General features: G+C 40.8%; 1 protein-coding gene and 1 non-coding gene across 3 annotated transcripts in view; one reads left to right on the forward strand and one right to left on the reverse strand.

The window, feature by feature from the left end:
• Positions 1-6981: 6981 nt before the first annotated feature.
• USP32 (ubiquitin specific peptidase 32) overlaps positions 6982-20862 on the reverse strand; it is a 246595-nt gene continuing 232714 nt past the window's right edge. For both annotated transcript variants that reach the window (XM_040496917.1, XM_040496916.1), the window contains exons 30-34: positions 15462-15653; positions 13185-13473; positions 10796-11220; positions 10203-10295; positions 6982-9306 (exon numbers count right to left, since the gene is read on the reverse strand). In XM_040496917.1, the coding sequence (XP_040352851.1) occupies positions 9133-9306; positions 10203-10295; positions 10796-11220; positions 13185-13473; positions 15462-15653 (1173 nt within the window). In that variant the 3' untranslated portion in view covers positions 6982-9132. The remainder of the gene's footprint in view (positions 9307-10202; positions 10296-10795; positions 11221-13184; positions 13474-15461; positions 15654-20862) is intronic.
• Positions 19883-19989, forward strand: LOC121045202 (U6 spliceosomal RNA). The gene has a single exon (XR_005797631.1). It is a non-coding gene; the product is annotated as a U6 spliceosomal RNA (small nuclear RNA).

Consider the following 20862-nt stretch of genomic DNA (forward strand, 5'->3'; position numbering starts at 1 on the left):
GCCGGCATATAAGCGGATTCATGAGGCGCTGCAGTGTGGAATCTGGTGATAGTTCCAGTTCAGGGAGGGGGCCTGTGCTCTAGATGAGGAAAAGGTTTTCCACAACGGACTATCAATGCAAACAGGGTAACAGATGAAATGTTTCATCCAAGCCTTTGCCAGGCACAGTGCCCAGCTGCTACCTCCAGAAAGGTATTACCTAGGCAGTGTAGCGGTTCCCTGACCTCAAATTTCTTTTTCTTTAAAAAAATTTTTTTTAAGTTAATTTATTTTTGAAAGAGACAGAGACAGTGTGAGCAAGGGAAGGGCAGAGAGAGAGAGGGAGAGAGAGAATCCCAAGCAGGCTCCACACAGTCAGCACAGAGCCTGATGCAAGGGCTCAAACCCACAAAACTGTGTGATCATGACCTGAACTAAAATGCTGAATTGACTGGGCCACCCAGGTGACCCTCAATGTTCTTTTCAAGTAAGTAATGGAGTTTAGACTTTACTCCAAATTTATAGTGATTATTTCCTTAGAGTCCACACTAGGCATGCTTCTCTCTCTCTCTCTTCCTTCTTTGCTTTCTCTTCCTTCCTGTTCTCTCTCTCTCCACTTCTCTTTTCCTTGCTCTTTCTTTTTTGACATACGTTTCCCTCACTATCCAAAAGTAGAGCATTTCTATGAAACCTCCCATAAACTGAAGTGTTGTAAAGTGAAGAGTATCCCCCACTTTCTGAAAGTTCATGTTGTGCCACTTAGCTTTCATGAAAGATCTATATTAGTATGGTAGTGGCTTTTTTCATAAAAGTGAAAATCCTCTTTGGATTTCTTTCAGTTAGTGAAAACAGGTACTAATGTAGGTTGTCTGTAAAAGTGAAGTGCGATAACGTGAGCTTTCAGAAAGTGGGGGGATACCTGTATCCATTTTGGATTGGGGTCTAGCATTTCCATCCTCATGGAAGAGGATAGAAAATTAAAGTTGGGCTCATAAACCCTGGAGGAAAAGACAATGGGCTGCCTCTTTGGGGCTCAGCATAGCCCCAGTCGAATGGAAGGCAGCTGAGGAGTTGGCCTGCTGTGTGATGAGCCTGCCATGGTGGTTGGATAGACATGTGGTATTTGGTTTAGGCCCAGGCTTACAGGGACAAACACCTGGGTAGAATGGTTAGGCTCAATTGTTCTCCCTCCCTTCCCGGGAAAGGCCAGGAAGGAAAAGGCCCCAGTTTAAGGGAGGAGGCATTGTCCTCAGTGGCTAAGCATCATCAGGTAGCCCGGTTTGGCAGGGGGCCAGTAGGGAGCACAGGAATCTCATGGCTGCTATAGCTGGTGGCTGGCTTCCCAAGAATAGCTCATTCAATTCTCATCTTCCCTATCCTGCCTCTGGTACCATCACATCCCTGTTAAATGCCTGATAAGATATTTTCAGACAGTTCAAAGTTCAGTTTGGAGCTACAGGCCTTGAGTTGACCCAGAGTCTTTTCTTTCTCCCTCCCCAGTCCCACCTCCCCTCCTACACCCTCCTTCCTCCTTCTGTCCAGCTCCCAAGGCCCCTGGGCCACCAGAAGTGGAGATAACAAACCTAGGATGTTAAGAGTCAGTTAAGAGTCACTTCATGGCTGTTTGCTCCCAAGAGTTTTTATCTTCCAGGAACAGGAGGAGGCTGTTCTCAGGACATCCACTTCCTCTCCTTATGTAACAATAATACTTCATATTTGCATAAGTGTTATCTGTTGTAAAATGGTTTCACATTACCTTTTTTTTTTTTTAAAGTTTATTCACTTATTTAAGTAATCTCTATACCTAACATGGGGCTCGAACCCACGACCCTGAGATTGAGTCATGTGCTCTTCTTTCTGATTGAGCCAGCCAGGCACCCCATCACATTCTCTTTTTCATTCAGTGCTTACCACAACACTATAGAGTAGTCAGGGTCATGGCAACCCTAATCCTTCATCAAAGAAGCCCACTGGCGGAGTTTGGAGAACTGGGTTGGTGAGCCTCGGAGATGTGAGGGGAGTGGGGGTGTCTGGAGAGGGCATGAAAGCACCACACCTTTTCCCACATACCTTGTCCTATGTATCTAAGCTGTTCCTGAGCTGTATATTTTTGTAATAAGTAAGTAATCCAGTTGGAGAGAAAAAAAGGCAGCCACGCGGGTTCAGAGTGCTTGACCATCTTGCCAGAGCTTAAGTGGTGGATGACAGACTCCAGCCTAAGCACAAGTGAGGTATGGAATAGAAGCAGCCAGAGTAACCTGAGTTTGAAAGCAGCTCGGAAATGTTCCATGTGTGGGACACTTTGGACAAGAGACTTAATTTATTGAGTCTCGGTTTCCTCGTCCAGAGAAAGGGATGATAAAGCACCCCTCACAGAGCTGTGGTGAGCATTTAATAATGAATGAGGCATGCATAGCATGGGATTTGGTAAGTAGGAGATGTCCACTCAATGTCTAAGCACCCCTTCCAACTGTTCTGGTTCCAAGTGCCAGACTATCCTTTATGCCATGTAGTAGATACTCAATAAACATTTGATGTATGAATGATAAACTCTCCCTTCCCCAACTCTCCGAAGTGAGAGGATGTTTATTTACAGCTGCAAGCAACAAGGAGTGGCAACAGTGTTTCTTCAGCTGACACAATGGAAAGTCACAGGCCCTGGGGCTGGCTCCTTGTGGATACCCAGCCACGGGCACCAGGTGCTACCTGTGGTTTCTGCAGGGAGGGAGGCAAGCCTTCACTCTAATTCCTGGCTGTCTTTTCCTGCCCAGATGTCCTGAGAGTAACAAAATGGCTTTGGAGAGATCCACCCTGAGGCCACAGTGATTTCCAGACCAAATGGAAATCTTGTTGCTTGGGACAATTCTCTGGGAGCTCCTCCAGCACTGCATGACAATTTTCTGTATGTTGAGAGGCCAAAGGTGCTTTAATGGGCATCTGACCCCACACATTAGAGCCCTCACAAGTTGCTCAAACAGCACCCTACCTCCCCCCTCACTTTAACCTGAGCAACTCCAACCTCACCTGCTCTAGCCACCAGTCCTTCAGATAAAATGCAGTTGTAAGGGTCCAGTCCCAATGCTCCAAATTAAAAGTTGAAGACCACTGACTTAACACAACCCTTTCATTATTCACAAAGGTGAATAGGAACTGAGGTGCAAAGGAACAGGTGACCTGTTCAAGGGCATACCTTTTTTTTTTTTTTTTTTTTTTTTTTAAAGCAGGCTCCATGCCCAGTGTGGAGCCCAATGCCAGGCTTAAACTCACATCCTGGGATTATAACCTGAGCTGAAATCAAGAGTCGGATGCTTCACTAAGCCACCCAGGCACCCCCATACAATCCTTCAAGAAGCAAACACTCAGACTAGATTTCTAGTTCATTGCTTTCTGTGGTGGCAGCTAAGATGACTGCCCTGAACTTGAGGCTATAGCAGGGTTTGGTCACCATAGGTATCTCCTGATGCATTCTGGGAGGCTCTCTGCTGATCACCAACCTGAAGTCCCCTTCCTTCTACTTGACCTATAAACCCACTGAGCACTGGGGTTTAGCCATCAGTAGCAGAGGATCCTGCTGAAGAGAATTACAGAAGCCTGCTTCTGTGGCCCCCAAAAGCCTTAGATGCCCTCACCAACTCACTCTCCTTTTTGGGGCCTCCTCTCCTCCCATTCTCGAGGCCACACTCAGCTCCTCTCTCAGCTTGCCTTCTTCCTTTCCAAAGCTCTTCTAGTTTTTCTCCCACCTCTTGACTGATTCCATTTTTTCTTCCACTTAACTGGTTGGAGTACCATAAGCCCAGCACCCTTCTGTGTTCCTCTTGGGCTTGCGGTAAGGTTCAAAGTTCATTATGAACAGAAATGTCAGCAAAAGGGGATTGTGTGTGTGAAAAAGAGAGTTAAATTATGGCAGACAAAAACGGTTTGCCATAAAATGGTCTAGGGGGGCCTGGGTGGCTCAGCCAGTTAAGCGTTGGACTCTTGATATTGGCTCAGATCGTGATCTCTTGGATGGGAGATAGAGCCCTGTGCTGGCACAGAGCCCGCTTTGGATTCTCTTTCTCCTCTCCCCCCCCCCCCACTGCCCCTCCCTTCTCTCAAAATAAACATTAAAAAAATCAATAAAATGGTCTAAATGTAGTGTGTACTTATGTAAACCATATGAAAATGTTTTGCAACCATACCCAAAACGTGGCATCATGAAACTTTTATTATAACTGGTCTGATCTTCAAAGGCTTTCACAACATGGTTCCTGTTATCTTCTACCATGCTCCCCAAGCACCTTTAGCTCAGCCTACAGGTCTACATATCTCTGTTTCTTTGTCTGTCTAGACTGCCAGACTGTTTTGCACACTTCTGATAAAATCTTGCTCTTGCTTCATGGCACAGCTCACTTCCCTTTCCCATTTGGTTTTTCCAAAGTACTTTGTCAATAGCCTACTGTCTAGTGTCAAGTCAGCACTTCATCAAAGACAATTATATCCAGGGAGCTTTGGTTAATTACTATTACTCCTCCTTGCATGTGTGCATGTGCGCATGTACAGATCATCATTCCCTAATTAGACTGAATACTGATTCATTCCCTGGAACAGTGGTTTCCATAAATGACCAACTGAAGACCAGTGCAAACTGGCTGGTTGTAAAACATTCTCTCTTGAGGAACTTCTTAAAATGCAGATTCTTGGACTGCATGGGAGAAGATCTCATAAATCTTACTGTAGAGTGATATAGAACACAGGTTTAATAAGATAATGATGGGATCATCACTTTAAACAAGCTTCTAGTTGATTTTGATGATACTGATGAATTGCCAGATTGGGAACTGCTGCCCTAGAAAACTTAGCACAGAGCTCTGTACCTAGAACGTGCTTACATGTTGTTAGCTTCATGCCTCTGGACTGCTAATGAACTTGATCATAACATTACTTTTACAGTATTTACCTGTGTTCTGTTTCCCTAAATGAGGAAAGAATATTGAGTACCTAATATGTGTCAGATTCTGTGCTTATTAACATAGATTATCTACTCCTTTTGAAGTGAAGTGGTGTTCTCATCAGGCATGAAAAATTTGAGCACCTAAGGAACTTTTTACTGCACAGCTGTTATAATAGCAGAGCTACAATCTGACTTCTAATTTTTTTGTTTATTTATTTTGAGAGAGAGAGAGCTCACATGGGGGAGGGGCAGAGAAAGAGGAAGAGAGAGAATCCCAAGCAGGCTTCTTGCTGATAATGTGGAGCCTGATGTGGGATTCGATCCCACAAGCCATGAGATCATGACCTGCACCAAAATCAAGAGTGGGACTTTCATCTGGGTTACCCAGGCACCCCTACAATCTGACTTCTGATTTAAATCCATAACCATCTGACTTACAGAGGGCATGTACCTATGGCTTGTATCTGGCTTGCAGATAGGCTTTATTTGAACAGTACAATGTCTAAAATTTTTTAAAAATTGCCAACATTTCTAAATTGGGTATTTTGCATTAATATCTGGATTTCTGGTTTCTCTTTGGGGGAAAAAAAGATATGGTAAGATTGGAGCCCACATTCCTGCATGGCAACAATCAAAGGGAGCCTTTAGATGGATGTGCATCCTAGAACCCACCTTAGTCCCTACCAGTCCCCATTCTCATCCATGGCTGAACCCGCTTCTCTCACACTCTGTTCCCAAACCTGGTCCCTACAGGCCTCTGAGTTTGCAATTCTTGGACTCTTATTTACTATCTTGCTTCCCCATTGTTCAGGAAGTTTGGCAAACCTAAAGACATCCTATTTTTATTTGCTCTGTCTTGTATGAGTCTCTGATCATAGGGGTGTATTCTGGATTTTGTGATGTCAATACTAAGGAACCTGCAGATACATCATCAAGGGAACTGGAATCTCTTTTCCTTAAGCTAATATTCTGGCTCTGGCCTAGTAAAATCTTATATACAACCTTTAAAATAGTTGGGGAAATGTGGCAATTCATCAGTTTGCTTCAATTCAGTAATGTCTACATTTGAGAAAGGAGCCCACAGCGAGCAATGCCACCATGTGGTGGAGAGATTTTTATGTAGAAATGCTACCTTCAGTCAGAGAGACTGGAAGGCTGAAGACCTCTCTCAATTTATTTATTTAATTTATTTATTTTAATGTTTTATTTATTTTTGAGACATAGAGAGACAGAGCATGAACAGGGGAGGGGCAGAGAGAGAGGGAGACACAGAATCCGAAGCAGGCTCCAGGCTCCGAGCTGTCAGCACAGAGCCCGACGCGGGGCTCGAACTCACGAACCATGAGATCATGACCTGAGCTGAAGTTGGAAGCTTAACCGACTGAGCCACCCAGGCGCCCCAAAGACCTCTCTCAATTTAAAGGGCCACTCAGAAACTAGAAACAGAGACACAGACTGGCGCTTTAGGAACTGTGTTTTAGTGTTGATGACTTTCTGGATCCTTTTTCTGTTTGTCTCCTTAAACAAGCTACCACTGCTGCTGATTCAACATGTTTCATCTATACATTTTTAATGTGTATTCCTGTTATTGAGAATGTGAGCAAAGAGCTATTAAATTCTTTTAGCATTAGTATAGCAAGAGTAAAAACAAAACAAATCTTTTTACAAAACATGATTGAATCTCATGGGGGTAGGATTTCACATTCAATGAGCACTTACCAAGAAACTGCCAGGCTTTTATATACTTCATTTACTTAAGATAAGGCTGAGAGGTAGGCAGTCTATTTTTAAAGATAAACAAACAGGGACTGAGGGTGAAGAACCCACAGCTCTAAATCTTCAACTCTTCTCAATACTGCCAATTGCTTCCTTGGAGGGCTCCCAGAGAGCCTTCCTTGGAGGGCTTCCTAACAGGGATGTGAGCAAAGTTTAAATCAATTCAGCTGGCCACTGCAGGTATCTTGTTCTACCTTCAATAGTTTCCATTCTCTCAGAGATGGAGCATCCACTCTATAAGTCAGGTACGTATTATTCGAGTAGGAGAATTAAATAGGGTCACAGAGAGAAAAGGCTGAAGAATGTGACTTTTTTCTTTACTTGTATAGAGGAAAACCAGCACATAGATGCATCCACAGTATTTAATTTGTTTGGATAATAGTTACAGATAAACAGGTACACTCCATATACAATTACCAATACTTTTTTATACAGTTCATATTTCAGTACATCAACACTATTTTATTTACACTCTATTTATGTACATTAACATCTTTCTAAAGTCAGTGCATTGTCAACAAGTTTTATACAGTAATTTACAAGGTGAATGTAGTTAATAGTTAATTTAATAAATTTTCTGCTAGTCATGAATTAAAAAATTAATTACAACCAATATAACAAACACAGATCAAACAACATTAGTAGATTGTGCTACCTGCTTAAATAAAACATCTGTAAGTAAATTATTTAAAATCTTCCACTTTTTCATGGGACTTGTCCAGGTAGAAATGGACAGATTTTTATATAACTGAAATCATGAAACTTACAAAGCCTGTGTTTTGTCTGACTTTATAATATTTTATCATTTAGGCCACTCCTTCCTACTTGTAATTACAGTCTTTTTCTGAATAGCGTTTAAACTTACGTAGCCATTTAAGGCAACCTTTCCAAATGCTCTGAGAAGAACTGAATAATAACCGGCCTCAGATATCAGAACACAAATGCTTAATTACATTGGTACCTACTATCTATGAGGAGGGAAGGTTAATGAAATCTGACAATTAATGAGAATCACTTCCAGGTTCCAGATTAATAAAAAAAGACTGAAATAAAAGTGAAATGTTCACCTCACATATATTTAAAAACAACACAGGGGGAAAAATGCTGTCTGAAATAAATAACATTTATACTTTTGTTCCAGTTTTGAATTATCAGAGGAAAAAATGAAGTAAGCAAGAAACGTAACTTTTGATGACCATTACTGTGAAATTATTAAAAAAAGAAAGAAAAAAAAAGACAAACTCCAGAATTAAAAAAAACCAGACATGCAAAAAAACCAAAAGTTTACTTCCTAAACCCACCAATTAAATTAAAAATACACACTATCAGTGTTTGGGATGTGTTTTGTTTTTAAATTTAATATGGGGGCAAAATACCCCATATTCAAGTTAATTTATAGCCCTTACAGCCATCAAATATGAACAAGTTTTTAAAAATTCATTTGCATGTATTCTCTCTTTTTCTAAAGTGCAAAACAAAGAAACAAAGAACAAACAACCACTAGTTGTAAAACACCATCCAGCTTAGATGCCGCTTTCCCTCTGAGAAGCTCTTTGTGCAACATGGGCATGTGACGATGGTGCAAATGTTGGCAACTATCCTACTGCACTCAGCAGTGGTGGGGGATACATTTTTGAGGACACTTGAAGTAACCTCAAGGTAAGATGCCTCTATCTGGAGGGCTCTTTTAGCTGGATTTCCCAGGATACATTTTTTTTTTTTCCCTACAGGGTCTCCAACCAAGGCCCTGGGTAGAAGGCACACAGCTCTTAAGAGATTCTCCCTTTCAGACTGACCACTTATATACATGCCTCTGCCATGAATGGCTGGTTGTGTCTCAAACACAAACACGACAACAGAAACAAAAAGCAAGAAAGGCATAGAAATAGTGGGAAAATGGTTTAAAAAATAAATAGAAAAATGTGTGTCCATGCCGTAAGAATCCTTTGCACGCCTTCTGAACTTGCTTTCTCACATCTTGTCAATAAAATGGAATAAAACTTTAGGAAAAAGGAGGTAGCATATCATGTCGTCCCCAGACAACACTACAATTTTTTGTTTTACTTTGACTCCAAGGAAATTCTTAGCATTTTGTTATGATTATTGGTAAACTCTACACTCACTACATTTGTTTATATCTGGACAAGCACAATTTAGTTCTTATTTGGTCCCAGGTGGCTGGTGCCAAACCCTTTTGTTTACAGGCTAATGGTGGGCTCCGCCTGAAAGTTCTCTACCAGAGAGCTTGTGTGAGACACTTCCAAACCAAAGTATTACTACTGTTATGCTAACTGCTATTTTAATTAGGATTTTTATTTTGTGCTTCAGGGTCACAGGATAAAATAACTACATTTAGCTTGCCTTTCACAGAGAAACTTCTGCCAAATGTCAGCTACAGGGAGTCATCTCCCTCACCACCAGCCTGTCTAGCAGCCAGAGTGGTAGCTTTACTGTAACACACAATACTTTTTGTAATCGGACTCAAAGTCTTCATCCATGCTGCTTGTGTCTGCCATCTTTTTGCCATCGATCTTTGGCAGAAATTGTGCATAGTCTATCCCCTGCTGCTCATAGAAAAGAATGTAGGCAGAGTCGGTGTCAATTTCATCAGGGTGAAGTTCCTGAAGAGGCAAGAAAAGCCTTTAATAAAAAAGTCATTACTATGCTGGCCCTAAATCCTTGCTAGGGAACGGAGGACCAACCCTCTTTAATTACTAAACCAGACTGATTCCAATCAGCTTAACATTTTGGCTGTCTGATACCTGTCCTAAACTAAGCCCCATTATTTTCAATGTTTGTCTTGGGGAAAATATTCTGACCACAGTCAAAAGAATGACTAAAAGCAAAGAAAAAACCATCAAATTCTAACAGCTCAAAAGATAAGAACTTTTTCTCATTAACAAATACCTTCTTTTTCTTCACCATTCATGTTTTCATTCTGTGCTCTGTACATCATTTAAAAAAATACTTTTTAGGGGCGCCTGGGTGGCGCAGTCGTTTAAGCGTCCGACTTCAGCCAGGTCACGATCTCGCAGTCCGTGAGTTCGAGCCCCGCGTCAGGCTCTGGGCTGATGGCTTGGAGCCTGGAGCCTGTTTCCGATTCTGTGTCTCCCTCTCTCTCTGCCCCTCCCCCATTCATGCTCTGTCTCTCTCTGTCCCCCCAAAAATAAATAAAACGTTGAAAAAAAAAATAAAATAAAAAAAAATACTTTTTAATGTTTATTTTTGCGAGAGAGAGGGGGACAGAGGATCCAAAGCAGGCTCCACACTGAGAGCAGAGAGCCCGATGTAGGGCTTGAACTCACAAACGATGAGATCATGACCTGAGCTAAAGTTGGATGCTTAACTCACTGAGCCACCCAGGTGCCCCTGCACATCGTTTTTGTTCCTTTAATACTGAAGACACCTATATACTAACAGAAATATTTCCTATTGAGTACAAAGTCTATTATTTCAGCAAATGTCCCTCAGATCTGTTGACATTTGTTTCTTTTATTCAAAGATGGGGGATATTTACCTTACAGCTGCTGTCATTATAACAGTACCACTTGCTGTTTGGGTTTTTGGCATAAGTGACGTAATGGCCCCCACCCAGAATTCCTGAATGGCACTGTAAGAGAGAAGAAAGTAGAGGTATGTTAGTAGTTAACAGTAGTCTGGTCAGGGCACAGTACTAGGACACAATGGGGAAAATACCAATCACTTAGGTGATTAAGAAAGATGTTTTGGAGCCATTTACCTTTTTCTGAAAACAAAACAAAAAGAAAAATCAAAATTTAAAAGCTCCAAATCTTACCATTTTATACTTGTAATTATATTTTAGAAAGAAAAGTTCTTAGGAGTACATAATTTTTCATGACTTGAACCCATGACTCCAATTATAATGATTACATTACTATGCCCTGCATACACTGGGAGCATCTTGAATTCTATCCAAAAGGCCAAGATATCTACTGCTAACTTCGTCTATCACCAAGCTCAATGCCCAGCAAATAAGCAGGTCCTGAAAAAAATGACTGATGAATGAATGAATTAATGAATGAATGAGATGAGTGAACAAATCATTGAAAAGTGCAGATCATTCTGAAAACCATACAACAAACCACTTACCGAAATTGCATATAGATTATAAATAGGCTTAACACGAACATCTTCTCTTTGGTCATCAGTGCTGTCTTCTTCACTGTGGTTTTCAAGCTGACCATTGCTGTAGCCATTGCCACATGCCTCATGCTCATAAAGAAATCCATTGGCCAGAGCTACTTCGTGGTCCTGGGGGGTGACCAGTTCAGTTTGGCTACCCCCCATCATGTGACCCCGGCTCAAGGAATCAGCCAGCTCACAAATTTGCCCACCTCCATTCTCTTTGCTGGCATCCAAGTTCTCCTTACTACTTGACAGTTTATTTTTGCTGCCAATCTGGGGTAGCCGGAGCCTCCCTTTGCTCCTCCCTAAAGTCCTAGGGCTACTGTTAGGGCTGCTATTTTTGCTGGAGGGACAGCTAGTTCCACTCTTTCTTGATGAAGACGGAGAACCTATGAAAGGGAGAAAAGGAAAAGATTCTTAAATCCAAATGCCACAAGTTTAACCAGCCACCAAATGCTAACTTTGAAGTAAATTTCACAAGTGTACACATAAAGGTAAATACAGGGGTGTTCTGACCAGCTACTTTTTATTCCTATCATGCAGTGACAAGTTATATTCTTGTCTTCCTCAGGCCAAGCTCCTACAGGCAGCAATGTCCTAAAAACGGGAAGTACCATGTAGGGACTTAAAAACAGCAGAAAGATGAGGGGCGCCTGGGTGGCTCAAGCAACTGGTTGAGCATCCAACTTTGGCTCAGATCATCTCACTGTTCGTGGGTTCAAACCCTGCACTGAGCTCTCTGTTGTCAGCACAGAGCCTACTTCAAATCCTCTGTACCCCCTCTCTCTTCCCCTCCCTCATTCTCTCTCTTACTCTCAAAAATAAACGAAAACATTAAAAACAAACAAACAAACACAACGGGGTGCCTGGGTGGCTCAGCTGGTTAAGCGTCTGACTTCGGCTCAGGTTATGATCTCATAGTTTGTGAGTTTGAATCTTGCATCAGGGTCTGTGCTGACTGCTCAGAGTCTAGAACCTGCTTTGGATTCTGTGTCTCCCTCTCTCTCTGCCCTTCCCCTTTCTCTCTGTCTCTCAAAAATAAACGTTGACAAAAAATTTTGTTTAATAAATTAAAAAAAAACAACAACAGTGGGGCGCCTGGGTGGCGCAGTCGGTTAAGCGTCCGACTTCAGCCAGGTTACGATCTCACGGTCCGTGAGTTCGAGCCCCACGTCGGGCTCTGGGCTGATGGCTCGGAGCCTGGAGCCTGTTTCCGATTCTGTGTCTCCCTCTCTCTCTGCCCCTCCCCCGTTCATGCTCTGTCTCTCTCTGTCCCAAAAATAAATAAACATTGAAAAAAAAATTTTTAAAAAAATAAAAAAACAACAGAAAGATGAAAAATAAAAAAAATAAAATAAAAACAACAGAAAGTTGTACACCTGAGACAAATATAACACTGTGTAATAATTATACTGGATTTGAAATAAATAGAATAGAATAAAATAAAATAAATAAAATAAAATAAAATAAAATAAAATAAATAAAAATAAAAATAAAAATAAAATAGCAGAAAGATAATTTAGGTCAGATTCAGTTCAAAACAAACAACTGGACTAAGGCATAATACAAATACATACTCTCCTTTGTTAAATTAGATTACAGAATATGATTAAGTACTTATTATTGGTAGGCACAGTATTGGGAACTCTCTACTATTTCTACCTCTGTAGATCCTGTAAGGTAGTGGGTCTCAAAGTTTTTGGTCACAGCCTCACTCACTTCCATATAGACTCTATATACTCAAAAATTGCTGAAGACCTTAGAACTTTTGTTTATATAAGTTATATATCAATATTAATCATATTAGAAATTAAAACTGAGGAATTTAAAAAATACAATACATAAGCACATATTTCACTGACAGTATCATCACATATCATGTTGGCTCTGACTCCACTACATATCTGTTAGAGAATGAAAGTGAAAAGGTAAATACTGTCTTAGTATTTTTATGAAAGAACTTCTAATCCTTCAGGTCCCCTGAAAGGGTCTCTCAGAGACCATCTAGAGGTTCCCAGACTATACTTTGAGAACCTCCGCCGTAAGGGAACAAGGATGACAACTATTATTCATGATCACCATATATGTCAGGCATTACGTAAAGTGCTTCACTCTTGATGCAGCAAATCCTCAGACACTATGAACTTTTACAAATGAGAGGCTGTATCTCTTGCTAAAAGTCACACAGGTGACTCAAATCTAGACAGGTCTGATTCAAGATAGGTTCCTTCTACCTCACACCAAACTGGTGCTCCAGAGTGGAAGACAGGGAAACATGCAACCTACAGGGGTCCCAGGAAAGCCCCTCTCAGGATGACATCTGGGCTCCATGAGGCCCTTCAGGCTTCCTCACCTTTAGGGCTACTGATGATGTTTGCACTGAGTGAAGATGGGCTCTTGCTCAGGAACACATCCTCTTCCCCAGTTGAATTCTGAGCATCCACTTTCTTCACCTCTCCTGGCAGAACCCTGGGCTCAGAGAGGTCATCCCCCTGGGGTGTGAGTGGCTTACACTGACAAAGAGCCGGGTCTCTTGGTACCAAAAAAGCACTAGGGTCAAAACTTTCACGAGGAAATTTAACAATTTTCTGTGATTTTATCCATCGACCATTTACAAATTGAAATCGTTTAAGGTGAATAATCTGGAGAAGGAAAGGTAGAAAACAATTACATTAAAGGGCTCTGAAGATACAAAATTACATTGAAAAAACCTCAAGTCTAATACATGTTCAAGAATATATACATTTTTTTCAAAAAGAATGCATCTTGTTATTTAATGGAGTTATCAGTGGGGCCACTGGCCTTTAGATATATAGCTAACATGATAATCTCCCTAATTTCATAGTCTATGCATATCCAAAATTCTCTCCCAAATTTCTGCAACATCCTGGGTGTCTGTATTTTGCATGTTTTCCTCTGTTTCCTGGGCCTGTCACCCAGACTGACCTTTACCTTTCTCTAACATCACAGAATATCCATCCACAAATATACTCATGAAGACAGAAGACTATACTGAATATTTTGAAGAAAAATGGAGGAATTTTCACAGATGAAACTTACCCAATCTCCGATAGGAGGCTTCTCATTTCTTACCATATCCTTTGGTTCCCACCAGGGAGTTTCGATGTCCTAAAGAGCATAATAAGAATCTCCCTTCTCCTTTTTGCCTTCTCTTTTCTTTTCCAAGAGCAACTAATTCCTCTAATCTTCGTACAGTGTTATAATACAGTCTAGTGTGGGCACAGATCTTTGGGTGGCTATCTCTATCCTAAATACTAACAATTTACTATTTATATAAAGAGAAACTCTTCCTAAGGGACATACTGGTATATGGATCTACAGCAGTCCACCAAGCTCTCAACATAATATTTATTTTTCATTATTCTTTAAAGATATCAAAAACATAGTTTTTATATAAATGCCTTTACTGCTTATGTTCTATGTGACTATTATACAAGTATATATAATTATCAAAACTCACCAAACTGACATTTAAAATCTATGCATTTAATTTCATGCTAATTATACCTCAATTAAAAATAAACTTGCCCCCTTCCCACCTACCTATCCCAAGCCTGCCCTGACCTTTTCGTCTCTTCCCAGAGTTCTCATCCCTGGAGCTAGCTAATCAGTGTTATTAATTTCCTAGGCATCCATTCCTGGGAAGTCTTTCTGGTCTAAGTAAAGAAAAACCTACATTTACATTCTCACATAGTAATAAAAAAAAAAATGAATAAAAAAGTACACACAAGGTCTAGTTAAAATATATCAATGCCTGGGGCACCTGAGTGGCTCAGTCGGTTAAGCGACTGACTTCGGCTCAGGTCATGATCTTGTAGTCCATGAGTTCGACCCCCACATCAGGCTCTGTGCTGACAGCTCAGAACCTGGAGCCTGCTTCGGATTCTGTGTCTCCCTCTCTCTCTGCCCTCCCCACTTGCACTTGCTCGCGCGCTCTCAAAACTAAACATTAAAAAATATTCTTTTAAACATATCAATGCCTTACAGTTACATTTGCTATGATACTTCTACCTGTACAGAAAAAATTTTCTTAAATGAACAGGAAGATCTGTCACTTCAAACTCTCCTGATGAGCAACAGAAGCATCTTCTATTCCATGAAGGAAAAAGGCAGAAGTAGTAAATCACGTGTAAAAGAACACATAAGCCCAAGTGCACCTGTGTGCTTGTGCTGTGGCCATGTGACCAAGCACAGTGGGACTGGAGACTGAGGCTCAGCTGTACTTCTACATAAGAGCCTAAAGGGTGAGCATAAAGATTCTCTCTCTAGAGCCACAAGTGCTTTCACCTTCTCCTGAAGTTCAAATTCACCAAGACGCAGAACTTGTGGCACTTCTCACATACTGCACTGAACTACAATTAATGGTCTCTCTCTCCAATTAATGACTTCTCTCTCCTTCTAGCCTGTATGCTCCTTCAGAGCAGAACTGGTAATAACACGTGTAGAATAATTAATCCCTGTGTGCAACACAAAATCCTTGCACAGCATAAGTGTTTTAAGCACTGCCACAGGGAAGGTTTTATTCTCAAAAGTAACAAAATTCCTATTAGTTCATGGCTTCTTTCTTTTATGCTAGGCTCCTGCTCTCTGAGGCAGGGCTGAAACATACCAGGATAGGGGGAAGCCTCCAGAGATCCAGCTTCTTGGTTGCCAAGCAGTGGGTCTTACACTTGGAACAATAGTACATCTCATTTTCCCCTAGTTCCTCCTCACTGGTGAAAGCACGGAGGCAGCTGTCCAGGTTGATGGGCTCAGCTTGTGCTCGCCGACTCTGTTCTACACTCTCATGCTCATCTACAACCTGGAAGTGGAAGGAATAAGAGGAATTGGAAAAGGGGTGTAAGGGAGGAAAGGAGTTTAAAATGATCCCATGGCTATGTATGTTAGGTGACTCACTCTCGTTTTAATCTACATGAGGAAAAAGAAAACATAACCCAAACTAGAGTCTTTGAGCAAATACCATACTTCCACATTTACTTCCAGAATTACAACAGTAACATCCTGGATCAAATTTCTATTTATATGACCATAATAGCTTTTCTTGAAAATTTTCTGAATTCTTCAAAATGACAAAAACAAGGAACTGCCTATTTTACAACTTTTTAATTATAATGGTATGTTTTATTTATATATATAAAAATATATATTTGTATTTGACATATATATATATACACATATATATGTATATTTATATAAATCCAAAACAGTATCATTTCAACATGTGATCAATAAAAGAATTATTGATGACATATTTTAGATTCCTTTTTACTAAGTCTTTGGAACTTAATACTTCTTAATTTGAATCAGGCACATGTAAGTGTTCAATAGCCACATGTGACTAGTGTCTATTGCACCTATTTTTTACAATTCTGACATCCTAAAACAGTTTATATGTGAGCTCACCCTCAAGTCAGGGGTGATGAGATTAGGCCATTTATTTTCAACCACAAAGACAGAACATTATCAATATGCTGCAGGCTTTGTAGAGGCTAGGAGAAATAATATCATTGGAACACAGATGCCAGTTATAGATTAAATAAGAAAGGGTATCAGAAAAGTTCACCAGGAGAAGGCAACATACTAGAGCATGAAACCTCATGGGATAAAACTCATTTGCATAGTAAAGTCATGTAACAGAGTTACCAGAATACCATGTGTATCATCTGTTTCCTGCCTCATGGGGCCTTTTCATCTGAGGTGGCAACAGAGATGGCAATAAAAGCAAGAGCAGCCTCAAAAAAAACCTATGTTGAGAAGGCCCCTAATACCTGCCCAAATCTCTCTAGTTCTATTGACCAGCATGCTAGACTTTGGAGTAAAAAGGACATAAGTCTAATAAAGGAGAGAGAGCAGAGGAGGTAGTGTGCATGTGTGTTGGAAGTAGTGTGGGGTCAAGAAGGAGAGGAGGACGTACCTAGAATGCAACAGAAAAGGAAAAATTCTCCCTCTCCTGTTCTTGGTTGCCACTTAAAAGCAATGGAGAACCATAGTGGGTGAAGCCTGGCACCAGGACTTTGAATGCTACCATAAGACTTCACACACAGATCTTTTCACCCCAGCACGGGGCCTCGACACTCACTAAGTCCAACAATAAGTGCCTCTCTTTCTGGGCAAAGGGCACACACAGGTCCATCACCAAACTTCTTACTCTGTTCCCTTTTTGAACTCATGATAGAACATTGAGCTGCCTGGCTGACAAACTGGCATGGCTCAGCACATTCAGTTTACAACAGGTTTTCTTTTTTTTTTTTTTTTAATTTTTTTTCAACGTTTTTTATTTATTTTTGGGACAGAGAGAGACAGAGCATGAACGGGGGAGGGGCAGAGAGAGAGGGAGACACAGAATCGGAAACAGGCTCCAGGCTCCGAGCCATCAGCCCAGAGCCCGACACGGGGCTCGAACTCATGGACCGCGAGATCGTGACCTGGCTGAAGTCGGACGCTTAACCGACTGCGCCACCCAGGCGCCCCTACAACAGGTTTTCATGTGTGGCTTTTTCCTGACATGAGAGGACAGCTAAGTCACAGGCTGTCAAATGCTAGGGCTGATCATGCAATTAACAGTTTTAGCATTGCATCACTGTCCACTTCTAAAGACCTCATATAAAAAGAGGAACTTAGAGGAAAGTCCTCTATTTCAGAATGATAAATGTGCCTTGACTTTAGGTCACTGCCTTCTTTCCTGATACTAACTTTCATCATCTTTAGAGCTGGTCATCTGAGGGAAAAACTGACATGCTTCAATGTCAGTGGAAATATGTTGCATCATGGTTGCTGGAATCAGAGTAGAAAAAGAGTAATATTCTTTTCTCATAGCCAGTTAAACATTATCCCTATTATTTCCATCAGGGATGCTTTATGGCCTACCACAAATTACAGTAAGCTGGTAAAGATACTGTTGATCTTTATTGACTATATTTCTTATGGAACACACAGGCTAGATGGAGAAAGGGAGGAAGGTTGACCAAAAAAAAATGCATCTGACAATAATTTTTATTTACCAATAAAATTTCCCTAAATGACAAAGATTCCCTTTTTACCTCTTGGGATCCATTCCCAGATCCTCTACCACTATTCAAATAGTTTAAATCACTCATTGGCACCCTCCTCCTTCTTCTGCTTGAAAGCTTCTCCTTAACACAAAACATAAGGAATTGGGGTGCCTGGGTGGCTCAGTTGGTTGAGTGTCTGACTTCGGCTCAGGTCATGATCTCACAGCTCGTGAGTTCGAGCCCTGCGTCAGGTTCTGTGCCGACAGCTCAGAGCCTGGAGCCTGCTTCGGATTCTGGGTCTCCCTCTCTCTCTCTACCCTTCCTCTGCTCATGCTCTGTGTCTGTCTCAAAAATAAATAAAAACAGGGGCGCCTGGGTGGCGCAGTCGGTTAAGCGTCCGACTTCAGCCAGGTCACGATCTTGCGGTCCGGGAGTTCGAGCCCTGCGTCGGGCTCTGGGCTGATGGCTCAGAGCCTGGAGCCTGTTTCCGATTCTGTGTCTCCCTCTCTCTCTGCCCCTCCCCCGTTCATGCTCTGTCTCTCTCTGTCCCAAAATAAATAAATGTTAAAATTAAAATAAATAAATAAATAAATAAATAAAAACATTAAAAAATTAAAAAAAATTAAAAATTAAAAAAAAACATAAGGAATAAAGTCATAGCTTTCTCACATGATAAAGAATATTAGAAAAAGAGGGAGGTATAAGAAGCTATCTAGTTCAATTATCTATTGAGGAATGTGAAGTCTAAATAGGTGAAAAATAAAAAGACTAACAGCAATGGTCTTTTTTTCTGTTTACCAAATAAAGCATTTACATAGAAATTTTGGAAAGCATGGAAAAATATAAAAAGGCAGGGAAACTTTTATTCTTAATACAAAGACAAATATTGTCAAAATATTGGCAGCTTTTCTTCTGTCCTTTTCCTAAATAGTATATATTTTTTAATATTGAAAAGATTTTTTAGTATATGCAGTTTTATACTTTGCTTAAAAAAACAAAAAACAAAAAACCATGAGGGGTGCCTGGGTGGCTCAGTCAGTTAAGCATCTGACTTCAGCTCAGGTCATGATCTCGCGGTTTGGGGGTTCGAGACCCGCGTTGGGTTCCGTGCCGACAGCTTGGAGCCTGCAGCCTGCTTCTGATTCTGGGTCTCCCTCTCTCTCTGCCCCTCCCCTGCTCACGCTCTGTCTCTGTCTCTCAAAAATAAATAAATGTAAAAAAAAAAAAACTCAAAAAACAAAAAACCATGATACCTCTTTGGCTAGGTTTATTCCTAGGTATTTTATGGTTTTTGGTGCAATTGTAAATGGGATCGATTCCTTGATTTCTCTTTCTGTTGCTTCATTATTGGTGTAAAGGAACATAGGAATGCAACCGATTTCTGTGCATTGATTTTACATCCTGAGACTTTGCTGAGTTCATGGATCAGTTCTGGCTGTTTTTGGTGGAATCTTTGGGGTTTTCCAAATAGAGTATCATGTCATCTGCAAAGAGTGAAAGTTTGACTTTCTCATGGCCGATCTGGATGTCTTTTATTCCTTTGTGTTGTCTGATTGCTGAGGCTAAGACTTCCAGTACTATGTTGAATAACAGTGGCAAGAGTGGACATCCCTGTCGTGTTCCTGACCTTTGGGGGAAAGCTCTCAGTCTTTCCCCATTGAGGATGATATTAGCAGTGAATCTTTCATATACGGCTTTTATGATCTTGAGGTATGATACTTCTATCCCTACTTTCTTGTGGGTTTTTATCAAGAATGAATGCTATATTTTGTCAAAAATCGATACACTGAAAACTACAGAAAGCTTATGAAAGAAATTAAAGAAGACACACACACAAAAAAGGAAAAATATTCCATGCTCCTGGATTGGAAGAACAAATATTATTAAAATGTCGATACTACCCAAAGCAACCTACATATTTAATGCAATCCCTATCAAAAAAACACCAGCATTCTTCACAGAGCTAGAACAAACAATCCTAAAATTTTTATGGAGCCAGAAAAGATCACAAATAGAGCAATCTTGAAAAAGAAAATCAGTGCTCGCTTCGGCAGCACATATACTAAAATTGGAACGATACAGAGAAGATTAGCATGGCCCCTGTGCAAGGATGACATGCAAATTCGCGAAGCGTTCCATATTTTTAAGACATCCAGATGGCCAACAGGCACATGAAAAGATGCTCAACATCTCTCCTCATCAGGGAAATACAAATCAAAACCACACTCAGATATCACCTCACGCCAGTCAGAGTGGCCAAAATGAACAAATCAGGAGACCATAGATGCTCGCGAGGATGTGGAGAAATGGGAACCCTCTTGCACTGTTGGTGGGAATGCAAATTGGTGCAGCCACTCTGGAAAACAGTGTGGAGGTTCCTCAAAAAATTAAAAATAGACCTACCCTATGACCCAGCAGTAGCACTGCTAGGAATTTACCCAAGGGATACAGGAGTACTGATGCATAGGGGCACTTGTACCCCAGTGTTTATAGCAGCACTCTCAACAATAGCCAAATTGTGGAAAAAGCCTAAATGTCCATCAGCTGATGAATGGATAAAGAAATTGTGGTTTATATACACAATGGAGTACTACGTGGCAATGAGAAAGAATGAAATATGGCCCTTTGTAGCAACATGGATAGAACTGGAGAGTGTGATGCTAAGTGAAATAAGCCATACAGAGAAAGACAGATACCATATGTGTTCACTCTTATGTGGATCCTGAGAAACAACAGAAACTCATGGTGGGGGGGGGGGGGGAGGGTAGGTGATGGGTACTGAAGAGGGCATCTTTTGAGATGAGCACTGGGTATTTTATGGAAACCAATTTGACAATAAATTTCATATAATAAAAAAAATAAGAAAATAAAAAAATAAATAAAAAATTTGAGATAATCAGGAAAAAAAGAAAAAGAAAGAGAAAAAGAAAAAGAAAACCAAAGCTGGAGGCATCACAATACCAGACTTCAAGTTGTATTACAAAGCTGTAATCATCTAGACAGTATATTACTGGCACA

Source organism: Herpailurus yagouaroundi, unplaced genomic scaffold (genome assembly GCF_014898765.1).
Source record: "Herpailurus yagouaroundi ecotype Mexico unplaced genomic scaffold, PumYag 189, whole genome shotgun sequence".
Taxonomy (NCBI): domain Eukaryota; kingdom Metazoa; phylum Chordata; class Mammalia; order Carnivora; family Felidae; genus Herpailurus; species Herpailurus yagouaroundi.